Here is a 19313-nt window from a genome sequence, read left to right on the forward strand (position 1 = left end):
ACATCCCTGCTTAATAAAGACCAGTAGAACTATTAGGATTAAAACCTGATGGTTTTGCTTCCTAAGAGGACCTGGCTCATTTGTTACTATTAGAGACCACTATTTTCCTTTAGCACACCTTTAGATCCTGTTATGAAACCATCAAATGCATCTGGAATCAATCCCAGAACACCTGCTGAACTACTATCGTCCTTCACTGTGATATTAACCCATCAGGAAAACACAGAATAGCATTAGCCAAAAGTGGACTCCACCAGGAACCAGCAGAACCTTTTAATGGTATGATTTGTGTTCAACCACTTATGAGATTAAAAATTTTAACCAGGTAGACTAACAAATTCTGAATCTGACATTATAGCGTTAAGCATTCATTCCAACTAGTGTTGCTTTTTATTAAAGAAATTAAATGTGAAAGTCTAAATTTAATGGATTACGGATTACAGAGGGATTGTGATAAAAGTCTGGATTCAACGCCACAAGAAACTGCAGAGCTGTTGTTTGGAAGTAAACAGCGCCACCTCGTGATGATACAGCGTTTACACACACAAAAAAAATAATACAAATAAAAAGTGTGCTTACTCGAGCGTTATTAGTGAACACATTATACAAGTCATACATGTTGTTAATTTAATTAATTAACAATTATATTCGTTATATGTTGCAAAAATGTTTATATGCATTAAATGATTGTATCTCATTTACATTACTGTTTAACCCTGCTAGAAAAACTAGCACAGACCAGAATGGCTGGTCACCAGCAAAACCAGTTTATGTTGTATTTTGGATGCTGGTATGCTGGTCAACCATTCTGGGTGACCAGCTAAACCAGCACCAGACCAGCATAAACCAGCTTAGACCAGCATGGAATTCATGAAATACACACCTGTACCTGTACAAATGAAATACAGTGCATTTTATGTGTTTTCTTTGTCTATTTTCCAGCACTGAAGGCTTAAACATTATATTGCAAAAAGAGTTCATTCTTACTTGTAATTTCAAGATAATTATCTCGAGATAAATTTCTTGGGATAAATTTCTCAGGATAATTATCTCAAGATCATTTTCTGGGGATAATTTTCTGGACATCCTATTTGTTGACTCATAGATTCTTCTCTAAACACTTGCATGCATCTCCCTACAGCCATTAAGCTGAAAGCTGCAGCTACTCACACATGTATCTGTAACCCTTTCTCTGAAACAGCTTTACTTGCATTTTAAAACATGTTTCAGCTGGCGCTCTGACATAATATATAACTATTACTGTTGGCAAGCTACGGAGCCCTGCTGGTGACATCCTGTATAAATCAAAATAATGTGTGGCCACGAGGATCTCGTTCCCATGCTTTAATAAGTCATGGCCACGACTTAATCGACTTAATTATCTTATTACCTTGAGATAATTATCCAAGAAAATTGTTAATTTGAGGGAAAAAAAATCACAGGTCATTTCAGAAGCAGGAGGATTTTTTTACCCATTATAAAAAGTCCACGTCATTCTATTCTCCCATGTCCTTTTTAACACTACCACTGCAAAGAATGACTTTGTTTATGTCTCGTGGTTGAATTATGCAGAAAGTTTGAACAAATATATGGAATTCCTACTTTATTTGAGATACGGAGTTGTTTGTTTCGCACACTCACTTTTTGTCCCTTTCGAGCTGCCGTATCAACTGAACGGAGGTCACATGGCCTACCGTGTGACGAGGTTGGGCTGCTGCTGTCCTCCCTCTTTCGCTCAGAGTTTCATCTGCTCAGCTGGACTTTGCCGAACATTTACACCCGCTCTGGACTTGTGGAAGGCTTTGGTACCTGCTGTGTGTCTGAGCTCCTCCTCGGTAAGAGTCCGGCGTCGGTTCGTGCTCCGGTTTGGACTCAGTGTTTATCTCTTTCAGTGGCTCAGTGTGGCGCTAGCTTTATTGTTGTGTTGTTGTTGCATTATAACGGTTTGAAAGACAATGACAGCTCCTGGCTGATTAAACTATTTGCTTTTCTTGCCAGGTTCAGAGTTATTAACTAGTTTAGTGCGACTGTTAGGTCTGCCAGAATAATACGAATACATTTCTTATCGTTACAAAACCTCTTTCATCCGTCCACACCGAGCTAACAGTTAGCGTTAGCTAGCTAGCCAGTCGTAATGAATCGCATACAAGTTAAAAATGTTAGTCATTCACATTATATAACGTATTCTGTCTATTAGTTATGTATTGATAATAACCTCTCACGACTATGAATCCTTCATAAATACTAATGTTGGCCACATTTTCATATTCTGCACACAACATTAAAGGGGGAATTCCACCGATTTTTCTTTCTTTATTATTCATTCAGAGGTTGATATAAACAAAGTCATTCAGATGGGTTTGATGTGAAATGGTTTATTTGCAGAGAAACGTACAGACTGAGTTTTCACGTAACAATAATGATGGTAAAATAATGATCAATCTGAAAAAAATAATTTTACTTTGGGGACTGTTTTGTCTTAGAACACCCTTTCGCCAAGAATAGTTTAAAATAAACTGATTAAAGTATGTTTTAGGTCAAAACCTTATCACAAAGCTACTGTGAAACAAAGTGTCAGACATCCAGCAGTGTATTTGTAACCATTTCATGTAGTAACTTTCTGTGAGGAAGGTTTTAGAGGAGTTAAACTCCTCAGACGTCTGGTTCCTATCACCGCTAATGTGAACAGTTCTGTTTCTGTAAGTTTCTCTAAAGCAAAGCATTTAATGTTAACCATTTAGTTATGTAGGAAGTTTGAAAAATTGGAGTTTCCCTTCATAGCTAAAAATGTGGCTCGGTAAGTGATAAGGCCTTTATTGAAAACTCTGATTCTTATGGTTATGATTTGTGCTTCTTTTCTTCCGTATTTATTTTAACCAGATTGAAATCTCCAAATGCTTGTGTCCTCTATAATGTGTCTCACAGTGATGGAGAAGGTCTGGGGTGGGCACTGCCCTCAGTCAGGTGTGCTATGAGCTTTTGGATTACTCCAGCTGTGCCATAATACACCCAGTTCATCGGTTTCAGCCTGTGCCCCATGGCCTCCGGTTACCCTCCCCCATTCGAAGGCTCAGCTGAGGTCAAGGAGGGCTTTCTTTGCCCCCTGTGTCTGAAAGACCTGCAGTCCTTCTACCAGCTGCAGGACCACTATGAGGAGGAGCACTCTGGAGACAACCGCCATGTTGGTGGACAAATAAAGAGTGAGTGCTCTTTACTTTAGTCTTCTCAGGCCTGAATCATCATTGCCTTGCACATTTTAGTATTTTTAGTGTTCCAGGATCACTGATTAGCTCCTCAGCTAATTAACAAGCCCATTCAGAGCTGGCAAACCTTCCTGAAGTGGCTGTGTTTAGGCAGGCCTGTCACGATTCATTGCCATGTAAATCACTGCAATTAACAGTTCAATTTTTTTTTTTTTGTTCATTTTGTTCATTGTGCCGTACATGGTTCTAGAAGGAATTAGAAGCTTTGTTTTTCCATGTTGTTATTTAGGCTTGGTACAGAAGGCAATAAAGGCCAAAGACAAGCTCCTGAAGCGGGATGGAGATGAGAGGACAGAGACCAGCTATGAATCTTTCTACTATGGGGGAGTGGACCCCTACATGTGGGAGCCTCAGGAACTGGGTGAGACTGAGACTGCTGGAAATACTGTTGGGTGCCAGTGCACAATTTCTTCTATAAAACCAAACACTGTCATTGGAGATGGCACCGACCCAGTACTCAGTATCAGGCCTAAAGTAAAAGAAAACAATTCAGTGTTTTGTTAGCAAATCTTGTCTGAAAAATCACAGATAGTGAAGTATGTGATAACAGAAGCCACATGTAAACTTGTTGTTGTTGGCTATGTATTTCCTCCACTTGAGGTAATAGAGCATGTATTTGAAGTGTTTGAGCATTGGACTTTAATCTAAAATAAAGTACTTCAATTAAAAATAACACATGTTAAAGTGTAGTGTAGTTTTCAGAGAAAAGTACTGGATTGTTATTGATCAGTACTGAGCTTTTCAGTATCTGTTTGGTGAAAGAAAACATAAAATCATGCCAGCTCTAATCTTAATGTTAATTTATTTATTATGCTGACATCCGTGCATTAGGCCGGAGATGATTTTGACTATAATTGTTTACTAATTGTACCCTGGGACTGGTCTAAGGCCAGAGTTGTTAATTCTGTTTACCTTTACATTTACGGCATTTGGCAGACGCTCTTATCCAGAGCGACTTACAAAAAGTGCTTTGTCCATCTAGAGAAAGTATCTTTGCTAGTTACCAATAAGTTAGAGAGAAAGCCAGTCCTGAGCTCAGCTACTGCTAGATACAGCATAATAAATAAATTAACATTGCCTGTCTAATACATAGACAGACTGTCTAATACTTAGACAAACATAACATAACATATGTCTAATGTAACGTTATGTTTGTTTAATTAGGAGCCACTCGGAGTCACCTGGATCTTTTTAAGAAACACAGAGCTGCTAGGATTGACCATTACGTCATCGAAGTCAACAAACGCATCATTAGACTGGAAAAGGTAAATTTTGGCCAAACAGTATTATACAGTGTGCACTAAACAGTAGCTCTGTTGTATCAGTCGTTAATGCCGGAACAAAGCCTTGTATCTCCAAAAAAAGTAACTTTACAGGAGAAGGAAAAACTTTTACCTCTTCAAGTAAGTTAATGTAATAAGATTTTATTCTAAGCTGATGTTTAAAAATTTGTGCCAACTGTGTCCGACTGATGATCGCTTTCTGTCAGCTTGCTCTCGCCTCTGGTCTCCTGTGAAAATTTGCATTTGCACTCATGGCGAAGACTACAGTTGACAGTCGACATGTACATGCACACATGAAAGAGAGCAACTCTCTATAGCGGGAGTTGGCAAGAGTCTAAAACTGTAAAACTGTAGCGTATAGAGAATATATTATTTTGAACGTATTATAAGGTTCAGGTGTCTGTTTTGACACTAAACCTAGTGTGTGAAAGTGAAAGTAAACCACGCTTGGCTACTTAAAAGTAAATGTTTGTACACTAAACAGCGAATTAAAGTCGCATGTTCATAAGTACATTGAAAAGGTTTAAGAATTTAGATGGTTATGTTCCTCTTCAGTTTTCTAGATTTGGTAGTGCCCAGGAACTTGAGTGATTCCCCATCATCTCTACCTTTTTTTGCATGTTCAGCAGCAGGTGGTTGCTGCTGCACCAGGAGACAAGGTGCTTGACTTCCTTCCTGTAGGCAGACTGATCACTGTTTATTGTTGCTTTATTTTATGTTAGCATGTTATCAGGGCACCTTTAGAGCTCTTATGCACCCTTGTTTGTTCATAGCAATGTAAACTTTTTTCTTGTTGGGAATATGATAATCATATATTTTTTGTTTAAATATTTGGAGATTTTGAGTAGTTAAAATGTCTTTTCTCATTTACCCTCTCACATTGCTGACCACCGACACTGGTTCAACATGCTCAATCAGCCAAATTAGTGCGGATGACGACCGACTACAGCCAGCAGTGTTGTACACACCACACTGATTACTGGCGACGGTCAGCCATGATCAGCCTGATAGCAAACAATCAGCATAGTGTGTCAATTTGTCTATTTCTCATGGGCCGTTTGTCATGAATGTGTGGCACACAGTAAAATTGTATTAAAAAACGGAGAAAGGTGTTGTTCCGACAGAGACACAATGCTTTGGTGAACATGTCAATTTTAGGAGCCCCATGATATTTGTTTGTTTAGACTAAACAATCAACTTCTAATCCTATTGCCAATTCAACTCCTTATAGTCTTGGTGATACCCTGAAGTTCATTTATTTTGCCCCACTGCATCTCGTGGGGTTTTTTGTTTGTTTTTCGTTCCAGCTTACTTCCTTCGACAGAACCAACATGGATGCTGGGAAGATAAGAGGTAGGCAAGGGACATGAAAAGAAATCTCTAGAATGATGTCTTTGCTGTGAGGTAGTTACAGTGATGTAAATGAAACATTGTTTATTTGTCCAGCATTGGAGAAGTCAGTGGTGCCGTGGGTGAGTGATCAGGACGTACCGTTCTGCCCAGACTGCGGAGCCAAGTTCAACATCAGAAACCGGCGCCATCACTGCCGTCTCTGTGGCTCCATCATGTGTAGGAAGTGCATGGAGTTTGTGCCCCTCCCGCTGGCATGTAAGTTGTTACTGTCTGTAAACTTAAAGCTATTAATCTGGGCATTAAGCGTCTTCTTGTTGGCAAAAGCACTATATAAAATTAATATAAATACATAATAATATAAATCTGTCTTATGAGATGGTTATAGGAACACAGGTTTGGTTCGTCTTCTTCTCAATGCACTCCAGCAATGATTCCTGCATTTTTCTTGTTTTTTTTTTTGTTTTTTTTTACCTGTCTATTTAAGCCTTTTCTCAGAAAAAGAAATTTTGTTATTGTGCCTTTAGGACTGATATATGTATATGACCTCTGTTCTGATTAGCTGTCCTGTATTGTGTCTTAACCAAAAACAATCCAGACTGAAGGACTTCTTATAACGTCAGTGTGAACGGCAGGGCTAAACTGCTGTAGGCAGAATAGGTGGATATATGTAAATGAGCTGGTTTTGGTTGGTTTATGCAACTTATTTTTCATACATGGACCACATCGACTGGGAAGTGAACAGTTTAATCTGAAACTGGAAAAAGGTTTAGATACTACATCAAACCCTTTGAAAAAAATTGTAATATGAACATTTGATGTATATTTGACATATCTGACTTAATGAAGGATTAATCGAATCAAGTGGCTGGTAACTGCCTTGAGGAGAGGATTCAGAAATGATTGTGCTAACACACTATCACATTTTTTTGTATCAACGTTAGTTTATATTTATTCTGTTTGTCTTTTATAAGCAAGTAAACATTTGTTAACTGAATAAATACCTTTTAAATATAATTTTCTCGGGTGGCCTAAGTGGTTCTGCACATCACTGTATATTAAAGCTGCTAAAGCTGCAATGTGTGATTTGTCATTTGTGAAGCCTGTTATTTATATCACACTGTGTGTTTGCTCTCAGATAAGTTAACCAGCAGCACTCGAGAGGCGCTGTGTGTGCCGGGCAGTCCAGGGAAGGCTGGGTCTCCTGGAGCAGGAGGTCCTGTAGTGCAGCAGCAGCAGCTTCCACGCCGTGGTTCCATAAGCAGCCTCTCTTCAGTCAGCTCTGTGCTGGAGGAGAAGGATGAAGACCGTATCCGCTGCTGCAGCCACTGTATGGACGCACTGCTCCGTCACCAGCACAAACTGGAGGAGAAAGACCACGTGCCTGACATCGTCAAACTGTACGAGGTACAGAGTGAGCAAGAGCACCTGTCAGACATGAGGGCCACAGTGGTGCACACTTTAGTGTTTTCCCTAGCTAGCTAATTGTCAAGCAGGTATCAAAACTTATAACAAATCTGCATAGAAACTACAGGCATGCGATATAGAACTAAGCAGTGATTTCAACATGTTATACAGTTGACTTACAATAAAGTTTGCCAACAGCCAACTTATTTATTGACATTTAGTTTAGAATTTGTCCCAAAGTATTATATCAGTTTGCAATCATGTACTCTTACCATAACCAATGCTATAAGAAAAGCCTTAACGCTCTACACTTTTTTTTAAAATTTTTTAATGCACTTGAATGAGTTCATCATGTTCATCATGAATTCGTCTTTTCTGCTCAGTGTCTTGATATATACACAGTCTTGATATAAAATTGGTGTTTCATTGAATTGCTGGTCTTCCTCTGATGAAACAGAACTAATATGAGCGATTTCAGTATTTGAACAGTTAACAGGTTACTCAAGTATCTATGCATATTACTAGATCATCAGGATCTAGTAGAGTATCAAGTGATTTCGGTAAGAGTAAAACTGTGCAGGAGAATCATCAGGAGCAAATTTTCCAAATTATTGCTTCCCATTTTTTGTTGTAAAATGCTACATGGTAAAGAATCAACTGCTTGCAGAACAGTAGCAAAAAGCAGCTACTCTGAGAGTATGAAGAAACATACCACTGTCAGAATAAAACCTTGCCATCTCCATTTTTGTTTAATTGGAAAATACCGCCTGCCCTTTACAATGTGTTCAAATTTGTTGATGAATTGAGCAATAGAAATGCTCGAGATTGACACTGGGGAAAGAAATCCATTAATTTTTCCCATGTTCCAATTTTTCCCCATGTCCTTTTTTTGTAAAGCATTACCATTTTAAAGATACAGGGTTGGTTTTGACAGCACCTACATGAATGTTCCTCATGCTACCCTCTGTAAGAACTATCTAGTGTTTACATTTCATGTGAAGTATTTCTTTGTTCTCTCTGACACTGGCAAAATTCCCACCAGTCACTTCCTGTCTCTTTGCTGCATTTCTTGTGTTGACTTTTGTCTTCCTGTGCGCTGCTGTACAGAGGTTGAGGATGTGTATGGAGAAGGTGGACGAGAAGGCTCCAGAGTACATCCGCATGGCCGAGTCGCTTAAGTACGACTTCTTGCTTTTGTGTGGAATAAATATCATAAATATAATACAGAGCAAAGGTGTCAGTTCCATCTACGAAAATGCCATCCCTTCAGTGTGTACAGTTGCAGGAAACATTTGGAGGAATTAAAGAAATAGAGTTCATGCTTGAATTTTTTTTTTATGCAAAATAAAGTTACCTTACTTCGGAGCTAACATAGCATTTTATTGACTTTTAATCCAGTTACTAGTAAGTACTGTGTAATTACTGATAAATATCGAAATCGGCCGTCTCTTGAAGGAATCCCTAAAGCCAATTACCATACAGTCTTAACTATACAGTCTTTAACCTGGTTTCCCTGCTTGGAATAAATCATTTACTCACATGTTTCTTATCTTATTTATATTGTCACCATATAGCTTTATATAAAGCCTGCCTGTTTCTTTCTCTAGTGCTGGTGAGACGAGCTATAACCTGGAAACTGCTGGTGGTCTTAGGCTGGAGGTGCAGAAATACTATGAGCACATTGATGCTTTGAGGTAGGCTGCATGCAACAGTGTTACAAACTTAGAACGTCTATCAGTATATCAGTTTATATAAGTGAAATTGAAACTGACGCTACTTCAATGTGTGAATGTGTTTGGCAGTAAGAAGATTCTAACACTAGGACTAAAAGATGAGGTCCAGCCCCACCCGAAGACTCTCCAGCTGCAGAGGATGGTGCGCTACTCAGCAACATTATTTGTACAGGTGAGACGTGGATACATATACAGAGACAGTCTACATCAGCAGATATTCAGAGGAGGGATTGCATTTCGCTTCCTTTAATAACAGAAGAGATGCTGTGTCATGTCAGAGCTTTGAAAAATTGAGGCAATTCTGAGAGCGGAACACTCACTGATGTGTGTAAGGTCAGCTTATTATTGCACTAGTTCACATTAGTGTATTTCAGGTAACTTTGTTAAGCTGAGACAAATTTATTGTTGCCAAGCAAGCACTCTAGTAGCGAATACATAAACTATATGGCCAAAAGTACGTGGACATTGACTATTACGTCTGTGTAAGCTTGTCGGAAATCCCTTTCCTGAACCATGGGCATTAATATGGAGGTTGAGCCTGCTTTGTGGTTATAACAGCCTCCATTTTTTGGAAAGGCTTTCCACAAAATTCTGGAGTGTGTCTGTAGGAATTTGTGCCCGTTCAGTCAAAAGAGCAATTGTAGCGTCAGGCACTGATTTTAGACGAGACAGCTTGGCTCACAATCAGTGTTCCAATTCATCCCAAAGGTGTTCAGTGGGGTTAAGGTCAGGTTTCTGTGCCAGCCACTGGAGTTCCTCCACACCAAACGCATCAAATCCTGTCTTTACAGAGCTCACTTTGTGCACAGGGGCACAGTCATGCTGGTACAGAAAAGGCCTTCCCCAAACTGTTTTTGTAAAGTATATAATTGTCTAAAATGTCTTTGTATGCTGTAGCATTCACATCACCCTTCACTGGAACTGAAGGGCTCTCTACTGGGTGGACTCTAGTGAGTCATGCAACACAGAATAGGCCATTTTTATGCACCACACAGTGTAGCACTCTGCGGCCCCCACTCTGTGAGTTTATGTCGTCTACTGCTTCATGGCTCAGCTGTTGTTGCTCATAGATGCCACCATTTCACAACAGAAGTACTTACAGTTGACCGGGGCAGATCTAGCAAGACAGAAATTTCACAAACTGACTTGTGGCAAAGGTGGCATCCCATGACAGTGCCACATTTCAATTCACATCACAAGTCACTGAGTCTTCTGTGCAACCCATTCTACTGCAAATGTTTGCCTGTGGAGAATGCATACCTATATGCTTGACACCTGTTAGCCATAGGTGTGGCTGAACTCAATAATTAGGAAAGGTGTTCATATGCTTTTGAACACACATGTCTCTAAGTTCACGTAATTTGAGTTTTTCGTCATTGTTCAGGTTGTTGTTGGCTTTCAGCAACATGCAGTGAATACTGCCTTTGCTTCCTGCACACCCTTCAACAGCACAAGTCTGCGTATTGACTGAGTAAAGCAACACATGAGATAAAGCTCCTTACCAAAGTACGAACACTAAACTAATGACTCGTGTTAGATCAGAATCCAGTAACATTTGCCTCCCAAAACTGTTTTGGCTGGGGCAGCATGGCTGTCCCCACTAAACCAAAACAGCACAGAGGAACTGTGGAGATTTAGAAATTATGCACTGTAATATTTGGAATAAAACAGTTCAACATCTCTAAAACTGTACCACAATATGCCATTATTTTTTTTGTCTGCCTGTTTAGTGGACTGGCCAATTGATCAAGACTGTTTGCCTGTGTGATTGGTCCCCTTTAACCCAGCCCTTCTGTCACATATATACTTTCATCACTTTTTTCAACAGGAGAAGCTGTTGGGTCTAATGTCTCTTCCGACAAAAGAGAAATATGAAGAACTGAAAGAGAAGAGGAGGGAGGAGCAGGAGAAGAGGATCCAACAGGAGAGACAGGTGAGGGCTCATATGATAAGAAGTGGAATATATTTGTTGTCTTTTAAATTTTAATGTTAAAATAGTTCAGTGAATATTCTACAGTCTTCATCCTAAATGTAGTTAGTCAGCCAAGACCTATTTGGTGTCTAAAGTTTTTAATGTAGTTGTACAAGGTTAATCTAGCTAACAAATAATTTAAGCTTATAGGCTTTTAGGGTACAAGGTGGCGCTTCTACTATTTTTAGTTTATAATGTACCATTAAATATATTTTATAGTGCTTTGTATGTCATCCAGCATCAGAAACCATATTGGTGTGATAATTTGCTCATACAGCATGCGCAATGCTAATTGGCCGTACAATGTTTGGTCCAGGATTGAACACCCCTAATTAAATAATTGGTCTTCGTCTTTCTAAATGAAATCCTCTACAAGGAACTTAAACATAGCAGATTTTGGAGTAAACTTTCTATTCCTGTTTTTATTTTTTTCTGTATATTAAATTTTCCCTGCAAATAAACAGTAATTGTGCATTAAAAGGTGCAGAATGTGTAGAAAATGTGCAGAATTTTGTTCTCTGTAGAATGTGTTTTTTATTTTCATTTAGAAAATCAACAAAAATATGATTTGACTGGGGCCCCCAAAGTTTTGCATAAGACTCTAGATGCTAAAATAGTTAATAATTCATAATGTTTTTAACATTAAATTTGAATCAAAAACAGTATTAGTCACTTACTGACTAATACAAATTACTAGTACTTATACTAACTAGTTTGGTCATGGTTTTCCAGTAGAATAGTCCTTGTTATTTCAGTGTCGTAAACTAGTCTTCTCTGCCTTTTCTCTCCCATATAGGCAGCTCTGGAGGCACAAAAGCGGCGTTCTGAAATCGAGAAGAACCGCCCAATCCTCAGTGCTAACGGAGACGCCCCCCGGCCTGCCCAGGGCCCTCGCATGACCAAAGCTGGGGGCTGGCTGCCCTCTTCGGATGCTGTCCACTCACGCAGTCGTGAACTGGACGACCCTTTGCTGCAGCAGATCGACAACATCGAGTCGTTTCTGCGGCAGGCACGGGCAGCCAATCGCACCGATGAGATTGCTATGCTGGAGGAGAACCTGCGGCAACTGCAGGACGAATTTGATGCTCAGCAGACCACCCGGGCCATTGAGCTCTCTCAGCGGCTGGCCGAGGAGGAAAGCTTGCAGCAGAGCCAACTCCAGTACTTGGAGCAGAGGGAACTGGAGAGCAAAATGCACACCAGAGAGCGCTCTTTGGATTTCGGAGAAGGAAAGAGCGCAAAAGAATGTGGGGTGACGGAAAGCGACTCCAGAGAAGATTTGAATGTAAGCCCAGTGCTTAGTCCACTGCTTAAGACTCAGTCAATAAAGTCTTTCCCACGATTACCTGGGAATTCGCCACCACTGCAGAGAGACGAGCGTACACCAACTCCCCCTGCTGGAGAGACGCTGAACAGCAGCACCACTGCTTCCCTAAATCCATTTGATGAAGAAGATGCCACTCCAATTGAGGAAGACCCAATGAACCCTTTCAGCGAGGAGATCCAGAAAGAACATAGCCAAGCGTCTAGCAGAAAAAACAAAGAGTACAACCCTTTTGAGGATGAGGAGAAAGAAGGGAAAGAAAGTGCACCCAGAAACCCCTTTGAAGACGATATTGACGACGATGACAAAGGTAACCCCTTCAAAGAGACGTCAAACGAGACTCCATCTGCCTCAACCAATCCCTTCGATGAAGATGATGATGGCCCGGCAATGGACGACATAATCGAGGAAGAGTTGCTGCTCCAGCAGATCGATAACATCCGTGCATACATATTTGATGCCAAGCTGAGCGGACGCACAGACGAAGTGGAGGTATTGTCACAAAACCTGAAGGAGCTACAGAGCACCCTACGGGAGCAAAAGAGAAAAACGCACTGACCACCGTCCACAAACCTTCTCTTTTTCAGTCTCACTTCTGTTGTGGTCAAATGTCAAGAGAATACTGGAACGAAGGACACATTTAAAGCATCTTTAAATGTCTTGCCATTTTTCTCTGCTGATATGCGCACACAAAACAGCAGACTAGAGCTTCCCTCATAGGAGTGTGCTGACAGAAGCACAAAGGCATGGACTTACAAATGAGCACTTCTTTGAAGCTTTTCAGTAGAGGCATATAGGGTTGGAGAAAACAAGACTCAGTTGTTAACAGCTATACCTGGAGAATTTCTGATCTGCATACACGAACAAACCATTATGTCTTTGTAGTTTATGTCTTGGTTATTTTAGGTAACGTCTAAGGTTCCAATATTGTTTAGTAATATGGAAGAAACAGCCTAACACTTGGGATCCAAACAAGCACCTCAACTGAAATGTCCTGCACTTTTAGCACAGGGACAATACAAATGACAAATTCATATCTCTTATATTCAAGGCACGAAAATGCTAAGTTTCATTATACCTATTATAATGACACTTAGCCTTTTATTAAATTACTTTCCAACAAGAGTTTCAATAGACTGAGCATGACACTTCTGTCAACATGTGAAAACTGACTTTAGTTCTAAAGATTTGATGAAAAACAACCATCAACATCACGAGAATTTAAAAATAAGTGTAGTAATAACTGTGTTCATTACTCCATGTAAAGTCAGGTTAATAGACAATTTTTAAAAATCCAAAAAAGAAGGTAGGCTAGTACAGGCATTTGGAAAGAGAAAGCATTCAGAAGAGGGAAATATCATGGAAGTTTAATAATGGACTGGAGACACCAGTGATACAAGAACAGTTTTAAAACAGTTAATTTGTCTACTAGCCTACTTGTTTTCCTCAGCATGGCCATGCAGTTGCAAAGCATGTCTGATGTCTCTGCACACAGATATAGGAATGTATCTCTTGCATTACTACAACACTTTTACAGGTAGTTTGTATACATTAATTGAAATCAACACAAAAAATCCACCACTGAAGAACTGTTGCTGATTTCTTTGCAGCCGAATTGGCGTTTTCTGTTAACCTGAAGCTCACACTGTGTGGGCTAAATGAAACTAAAGCTGAACTATTACATTTTTTTGTTGTGGTTGTTCTTAAAAGAGGAATTTGAAAACATAAGCTGCATTTTAATTCCAACAATATTAACAATTGAGCCCCTGCAACGAAAAACCATATCAACCATTTCACCCTTTTTTTGGATTGTCATTTGTTTTATTGTCTATTTTATACTGTACAGCCTTTTACATTAAAAGCCAAACTGTTTTCTTTACATTTTTGATGACTGCTTTATTTTAAATATAGGGCATCAAGCAGTGCCATACCATGCTTGAACGAATTTTACCAAAAAATTCACATACACTGTTTTTCGTTGCAAAGCCTCAATTGTCACGTTTTACGTTTTAGGAAATTTAACTGGAAGTCTGGTACACTTCAGCATTCAGGCATCAAGCCTAAATTGTATGTGCTGGCCAAAAAAAGGCCTGGAGCTGAATTTAAAGAAAATCACATTTGATTGCAATATTAATCATAAATGTCACAATTGGATTTTTTTCAACAAATCATTCAACCCTACATAAAACACACTAGCACATTCCAGATATAGCAGCATTCAAATACAGCATGAATAAACTCACCTGCTGTTTTTTACATCAGATCAGGCACCCCTAATGAACGTATCTTGGTAGAATTACAACAAAAAAAAAAACACACATGCACTGTTCGTTAGCCAGCGAACAAATTTGATATGTTAACATTGCAGAAAAACGTTTTTCACATGTTGGCCTAGTATGATGCCACATATGAGCTTGTGGAAGTGAGTGGTAGAATTTCCCCTTCAGGCAGTTGCAGTGTAGTACCTCTACACTGGTAGATTCTACAGGTGTTTATGTAAGTAATCGCAACTTTAACTAGTTTTGCAAAGGCTTCTTTACACAGTATCGCATCTTTTACAGTCTTCTACAGTCCTTTCCGGTGGCAATGTTGGATGTTTGCTTAATCATATTTTAATTCTGTATCTAAACTTGACATATGAGGTGGATATGTTGTTTAACACTAAACCAGTTCTTTGCTGTTAAAAGTTCTTCCTCTACAGACAACTTCACTTTAATTGACGACTGTTGATGTTCTTTTGATTGTTGTGTTGAGGTTTATTTATCATGAATAAGCAGTATTTCAGTACCACTAAGAACACATGTCTGTACAGGGCCAAATGCAGAACATTTTCTAAACACGTTCTTCTAACAAGCAGGCCTTAGTAATGTGTTTATGGATAACGTGAATTAAATGTCTGGTAGCTTTTGAGTAAAAATGCTTGTTCACATTTAGAGCTATCAGAACAAAAACACTGCACTAATAAAAGATAACCAAGTAAGAATAGAGTGGTCAAATGTATCTTTATTGCTTTGTCATTGTTCATGTCATCTTCTTCTGGAGTAGGGCTGCACAATATGGTCAAAATACTAGTATTGTGATTATATCTACATGTATTATGATTAGGATAAACCTTGCAATATCATGTTTTTGTGAATCTTTTTGGTTAAAGATCTGACTGCAGCAGTCTGACTAAACTAATTTCCTTTGTTGGCTTGTGATTGGTTAGAGCAGGGGTGTTCAATCTTGGTCCTGAAGACCCCCCCCCCACTGCAGTTTAGTTCCAGCCCTGATGTAATACACCTGATCTAGATAATGAAGGCTTTTAGGGGCACCTTAATATTAGAGTCAGGTGTGTTGTATTTGAACTCTCCAGGACCAGGATAGGGCACCCCTGGGTTAGAGGGTCTACGATATCTTCTGTGATATTGTACAGATGTACTTTGAAGCAGAAAAGACCCACCAGAAAATAAACAAACATCCTTTTTCTTTATTTTTAATATTACAAATGAAAAAGACAAACATGGCAAGGTGGCAAGTTATTCCATCAGTCCTTCTTCTGCACTTTGACAAAGCACTGATAGTATTTTTATGTGAGGTGAATGCAGTCCATTTAGGCATTGAAGACCAGGAAAGCTTGAGGGATGAAAAAGTTCTCTCTTCCCAATTATCTCTCGCTGCCCAAAGCCCCCTATTGTCCTTAATCCTCAGAGCTAGCGGCCATTTTGGTCCTGTATTTGCCAGTCATCTCTTTTGGCAGGGGCACGCGGCCCGGGTGAGGAACCTGACCCTCCACTTCACTGATGCACTCCCGCAAGAAGTACTTCTTGGGTCCGAAGTTTGCTGGGTTTGAAGCTTCCATCTTGGCCAAAGCTTCTGCCTGCAGAACTTTACTGTGATGAAAAGAGTAGAAAAGAGAAGATGTCATACAAAGGAGCACTGGAGCAAGAATAGACAATTCATTTGCTGTCACTACGCAGAACTAAAAACTATTTGAAATGAACAGCAGGCACAAAAACTGTCACTGTTGGCTAACTAAGCCATCCTTTCTTAGCTGCTGATAGCTTAGTAAATTACAATAAACGTTCCGTCTGAACAGCAATTGTGATACAATTGTATCAGTGCAACCCTTTGCATTCCTTGAGGTTTGCTATAAGACCTTGTAAAAGACAACATATGGAAATTTACTGTAATTTGGCCAGTTACCCAAAATGACTGACACCAGAACTAGGACTGCCAAAGGCTACAATTCTGCTCAACTGCTTAAATACAACTGATGGTTGTTTTTTTGTGTTTTTGTTTTTTTTAAAACACTTCATAAAAAATTAAATATGCAGGTATGAAATGCATAAAAAGTTCAGTCAAAAACACATCCTCTACAGGAAACTCAAATATGGCAATTGTCTGCAAATTTTAGTGCACAATTTGCTGAGTTTAACATATTGGGGGAAAAAAATAAAAGTATAAAATGAGCCATTTTTTATTTTATTTTCCCCAGTATGTTAAATTTAGCAAAAGAACAGTAATTGTGTATTAAAATGTGCAGACGTTATTAGAACTTATTTTCACTTAGAAAAATCAATAAAACATTTAACCACGGTGCCCAAACTACTGCCTACAACCTGTATACATCACAGCTCTTTCCATACACCACCTTCTGTCATCTACGGTTGTGTCCGGTTTTGTCCCACCATTTCATGAGCAATTAGACAAAAAAACATAACTGAAATAAAACGGTCACGTTTAATACAATCAAAGACTCCCTGAAATGTGGCCCACAGACATCACCAGACACATCTGTCACTTTTACAGCAGTCTGGACAAAAAAACGGGTTTTGCAGAAAATGTTTTAGTGTTTCTGTTTTTCCTTTCATGTGAAATCTGAATCAGAAACTATTTCAGCACATGAAGAAAAATGTACTTCTAGTGTTTTTGTGTTTTTATGACAAAGATAGCTGGTCCTGTCAAAAATGACTTACTCTGATTTGCCCAGAATCTTCTTCACATGCTGTGTTATTTCTTTATAGTCTTTTCCTTCCACGTCCACCAGCACCTGCTCTCCGTCATCTGCAGTTTTGTTCAGACAGACACGATGATAACAGGTAATACTGACAGAAGTACAGCTGCGTTAATTGATTTGTAGTATAGAAGCTGCTGTGACAGAAAATATACAGCTAGTAAAAGAGTACCTACCCAGGTAGAACCGGAGAAAAGGAGATGGTGTCATGTTTTTAAACATCATTATTTGAACCCAGGGATTTTTGTACTGGACTTGTGGAATTTTAAAGAAAACAAATTTCCTAAAAAAAAAGGAAAAAAGGCAAAGAGTTAAAAGATGTTTATCAGACTGTGTAGCTGAAGTTCCTAGTAACAGAAAGTGGAAAGAGGACTGTAATCCAATCACAGTGTGCTTCCTTTAAAAGTGGGGGAATGAAGCAAAAATGTGATATTACTTTCAAGACGTTTTCAGGATGCACAAAAGGTAATGATATCGATTTTTCTGATATTGGAAATGCCATATTTAAAAAACAGAATTTAAAACTATGCACAGAATGATTTGTATTCAACATTTCACACATTTTATTTTTTTATTACAGCTTCCAGCCGAACTGATATGAAACTACGCTAAGTACTTATTAGACTCTAGACTGGAGGCTATCTGTCAGGATTTGTTGGGCCAGAAAGGATTCCCAATGATTTTGTGACATATTTGCACAATGCATGTTGGGTATTGTGGTGAAAGAACACTGACCAGATTAATAACACAAGGAAACAAACCTGTGAATTCTGTCACACCAATGATGCTGAGGGGTGCGGTGCTGCACTATAGAATACTGTGTAACATACTAAATGCTAGTTTTAGTTTAGTAACTTCTCTGTTGTTTGCCCACCTCTGGTCCAGGGGACCCGATACATACTTCACATTTCTGTGTTTTGACTCATCTAGCACACCTGATTCAGTTAATTAACAAGCCCAACAAGTACTGACTCAAGTGTGTTAGACAGTGAAAAACACAAAAATCTGACCCTAAGACTGACTTCGGGAACCCCTGCGTTAGCTAATCTACATCTGTTTATCTATCTAGATACTGCAACAATGGCTAAGTTAAGAGTTCATTGACCAAACTAAATATCAGATAACTCCAGAGCCCCTGAGGTGACATGGTGATTATTTTTAATAAGACATATTGTATTATATTGCGGCCACAATTTACTATACTGAGTAAACAAAAGTTACTATAATGAGGCCACGAATTCCTATATTGAGGCTGTTAGTTAATCTATGAAGCCCCTAAGGTGACTTGGTGATTAATTGTAAATAAGGTGTGGCCACGAATTAGTATATTGAGGCCACAAATTAATATATTGAGATCCTGGGTTAAGTTCCCTATATGTCGTGGCCTCCATATAGTATTTCGTGGCCATGCCTTACTTAAAAATAATCACTAAATCACCTTAGGGGCTTCATACATAACAATAATAGCATGTTATTAACAAAATACCTGATTCTAGACGGTACGACTGCTTGTTCGAAACTCCTGGTGAATTTAGAAACGTTTCTTCTCGACATGTCGGGCTTCTAGAACAGCGAGTTAGAACCGCAGCATTAAAATATTCACTGAAACGCTTCAGAGATGTTTACTACACAAGAACAGCCTAAACTGGTGCCTCCTAATGACCGAGCGTCTCTCTAACGAACAGAAAACAGTGAAGGCAGCAGCTCTGTGAGAACAGCCGCTCAGCGCGAGTCGGGCAGACTGACCTTGCTCCCTCACTCAGCTCTCCGTGAGTGTTATAGTTCACAGTCATGATCTTCACGGAGTTTTTGAAGACAACCTCTCCTTTCTGGAGATACTCCAGCGTCCTCCGTATGGGGAACCTCCCTTTCATCGGCATGACTGAATCTGTCTAATGTACAGCGTGTGAGTCCAGTATGTACAGAAGCTCGCTCATGTTCCTGCTTTCCTTCTGCACCGCGCTGCGTTATTTAGTGTTACTGTG

The 19313-nt window shown here is 39.3% G+C and overlaps 2 protein-coding genes across 3 annotated transcripts; one reads left to right on the plus strand and one right to left on the minus strand.

The window, feature by feature from the left end:
• Positions 1-1690: 1690 nt before the first annotated feature.
• On the plus strand, positions 1691-14646 carry LOC118813560 (rabenosyn-5). 2 transcript variants are annotated; one of them, XM_036578956.1, is made up of 12 exons: positions 1691-1835; positions 2881-3200; positions 3493-3624; positions 4428-4528; positions 5854-5899; positions 5993-6154; positions 7035-7303; positions 8411-8481; positions 8911-8997; positions 9106-9208; positions 10865-10969; positions 11805-14646. In XM_036578956.1, the coding sequence occupies exons 2-12, from the start codon at positions 3038-3040 to the stop codon at positions 12888-12890; spliced, it is 2325 nt and encodes a 774-aa protein (XP_036434849.1). In that variant the 5' UTR covers positions 1691-1835; positions 2881-3037; the 3' UTR covers positions 12891-14646. The 2 variants fall into 2 exon arrangements, with proteins under 2 accessions (XP_036434849.1, XP_036434848.1); XM_036578955.1 differs by having other exon boundaries at positions 2926-3200.
• Positions 14647-15778: 1132 nt separating this feature from the next.
• On the minus strand, positions 15779-19313 carry mrps25 (mitochondrial ribosomal protein S25). The gene is made up of 4 exons (XM_036578957.1): positions 19075-19313; positions 17505-17611; positions 17291-17378; positions 15779-16204 (listed from the first exon to the last, which is right to left on the minus strand). Exons 1-4 carry the CDS (start codon positions 19206-19208, stop codon positions 16012-16014), a joined length of 522 nt encoding a protein of 173 aa, XP_036434850.1. The 5' UTR covers positions 19209-19313; the 3' UTR covers positions 15779-16011.

Source organism: Colossoma macropomum, unplaced genomic scaffold (genome assembly GCF_904425465.1).
Source record: "Colossoma macropomum unplaced genomic scaffold, Colossoma_macropomum, whole genome shotgun sequence".
NCBI classification, from domain to species: domain Eukaryota; kingdom Metazoa; phylum Chordata; class Actinopteri; order Characiformes; family Serrasalmidae; genus Colossoma; species Colossoma macropomum.

Coding starts and splice junctions, on each gene's coding strand:
- LOC118813560 (XM_036578956.1), top strand. CDS start 3,038: ATGGCCTCCGGTTACCCTCCCCCATTCGAAGGCTCAGCTGAGGTCAAG. Junction 3,201..3,492: donor TGTTGGTGGACAAATAAAGA/GTGAGTGCTCTT, acceptor GTTGTTATTTAG/GCTTGGTACAGAAGGCAATA. Junction 9,209..10,864: donor CAGCAACATTATTTGTACAG/GTGAGACGTGGA, acceptor TTTTTTCAACAG/GAGAAGCTGTTGGGTCTAAT.
- mrps25 (XM_036578957.1), bottom strand. CDS start 19,208: ATGCCGATGAAAGGGAGGTTCCCCATACGGAGGACGCTGGAGTATCTC. Junction 17,612..19,074: donor GAGCTGAGTGAGGGAGCAAG/GTCAGTCTGCCC, acceptor CTTTTTTTTTAG/GAAATTTGTTTTCTTTAAAA. Junction 16,205..17,290: donor AAGATTCTGGGCAAATCAGA/GTAAGTCATTTT, acceptor TTTTCATCACAG/TAAAGTTCTGCAGGCAGAAG.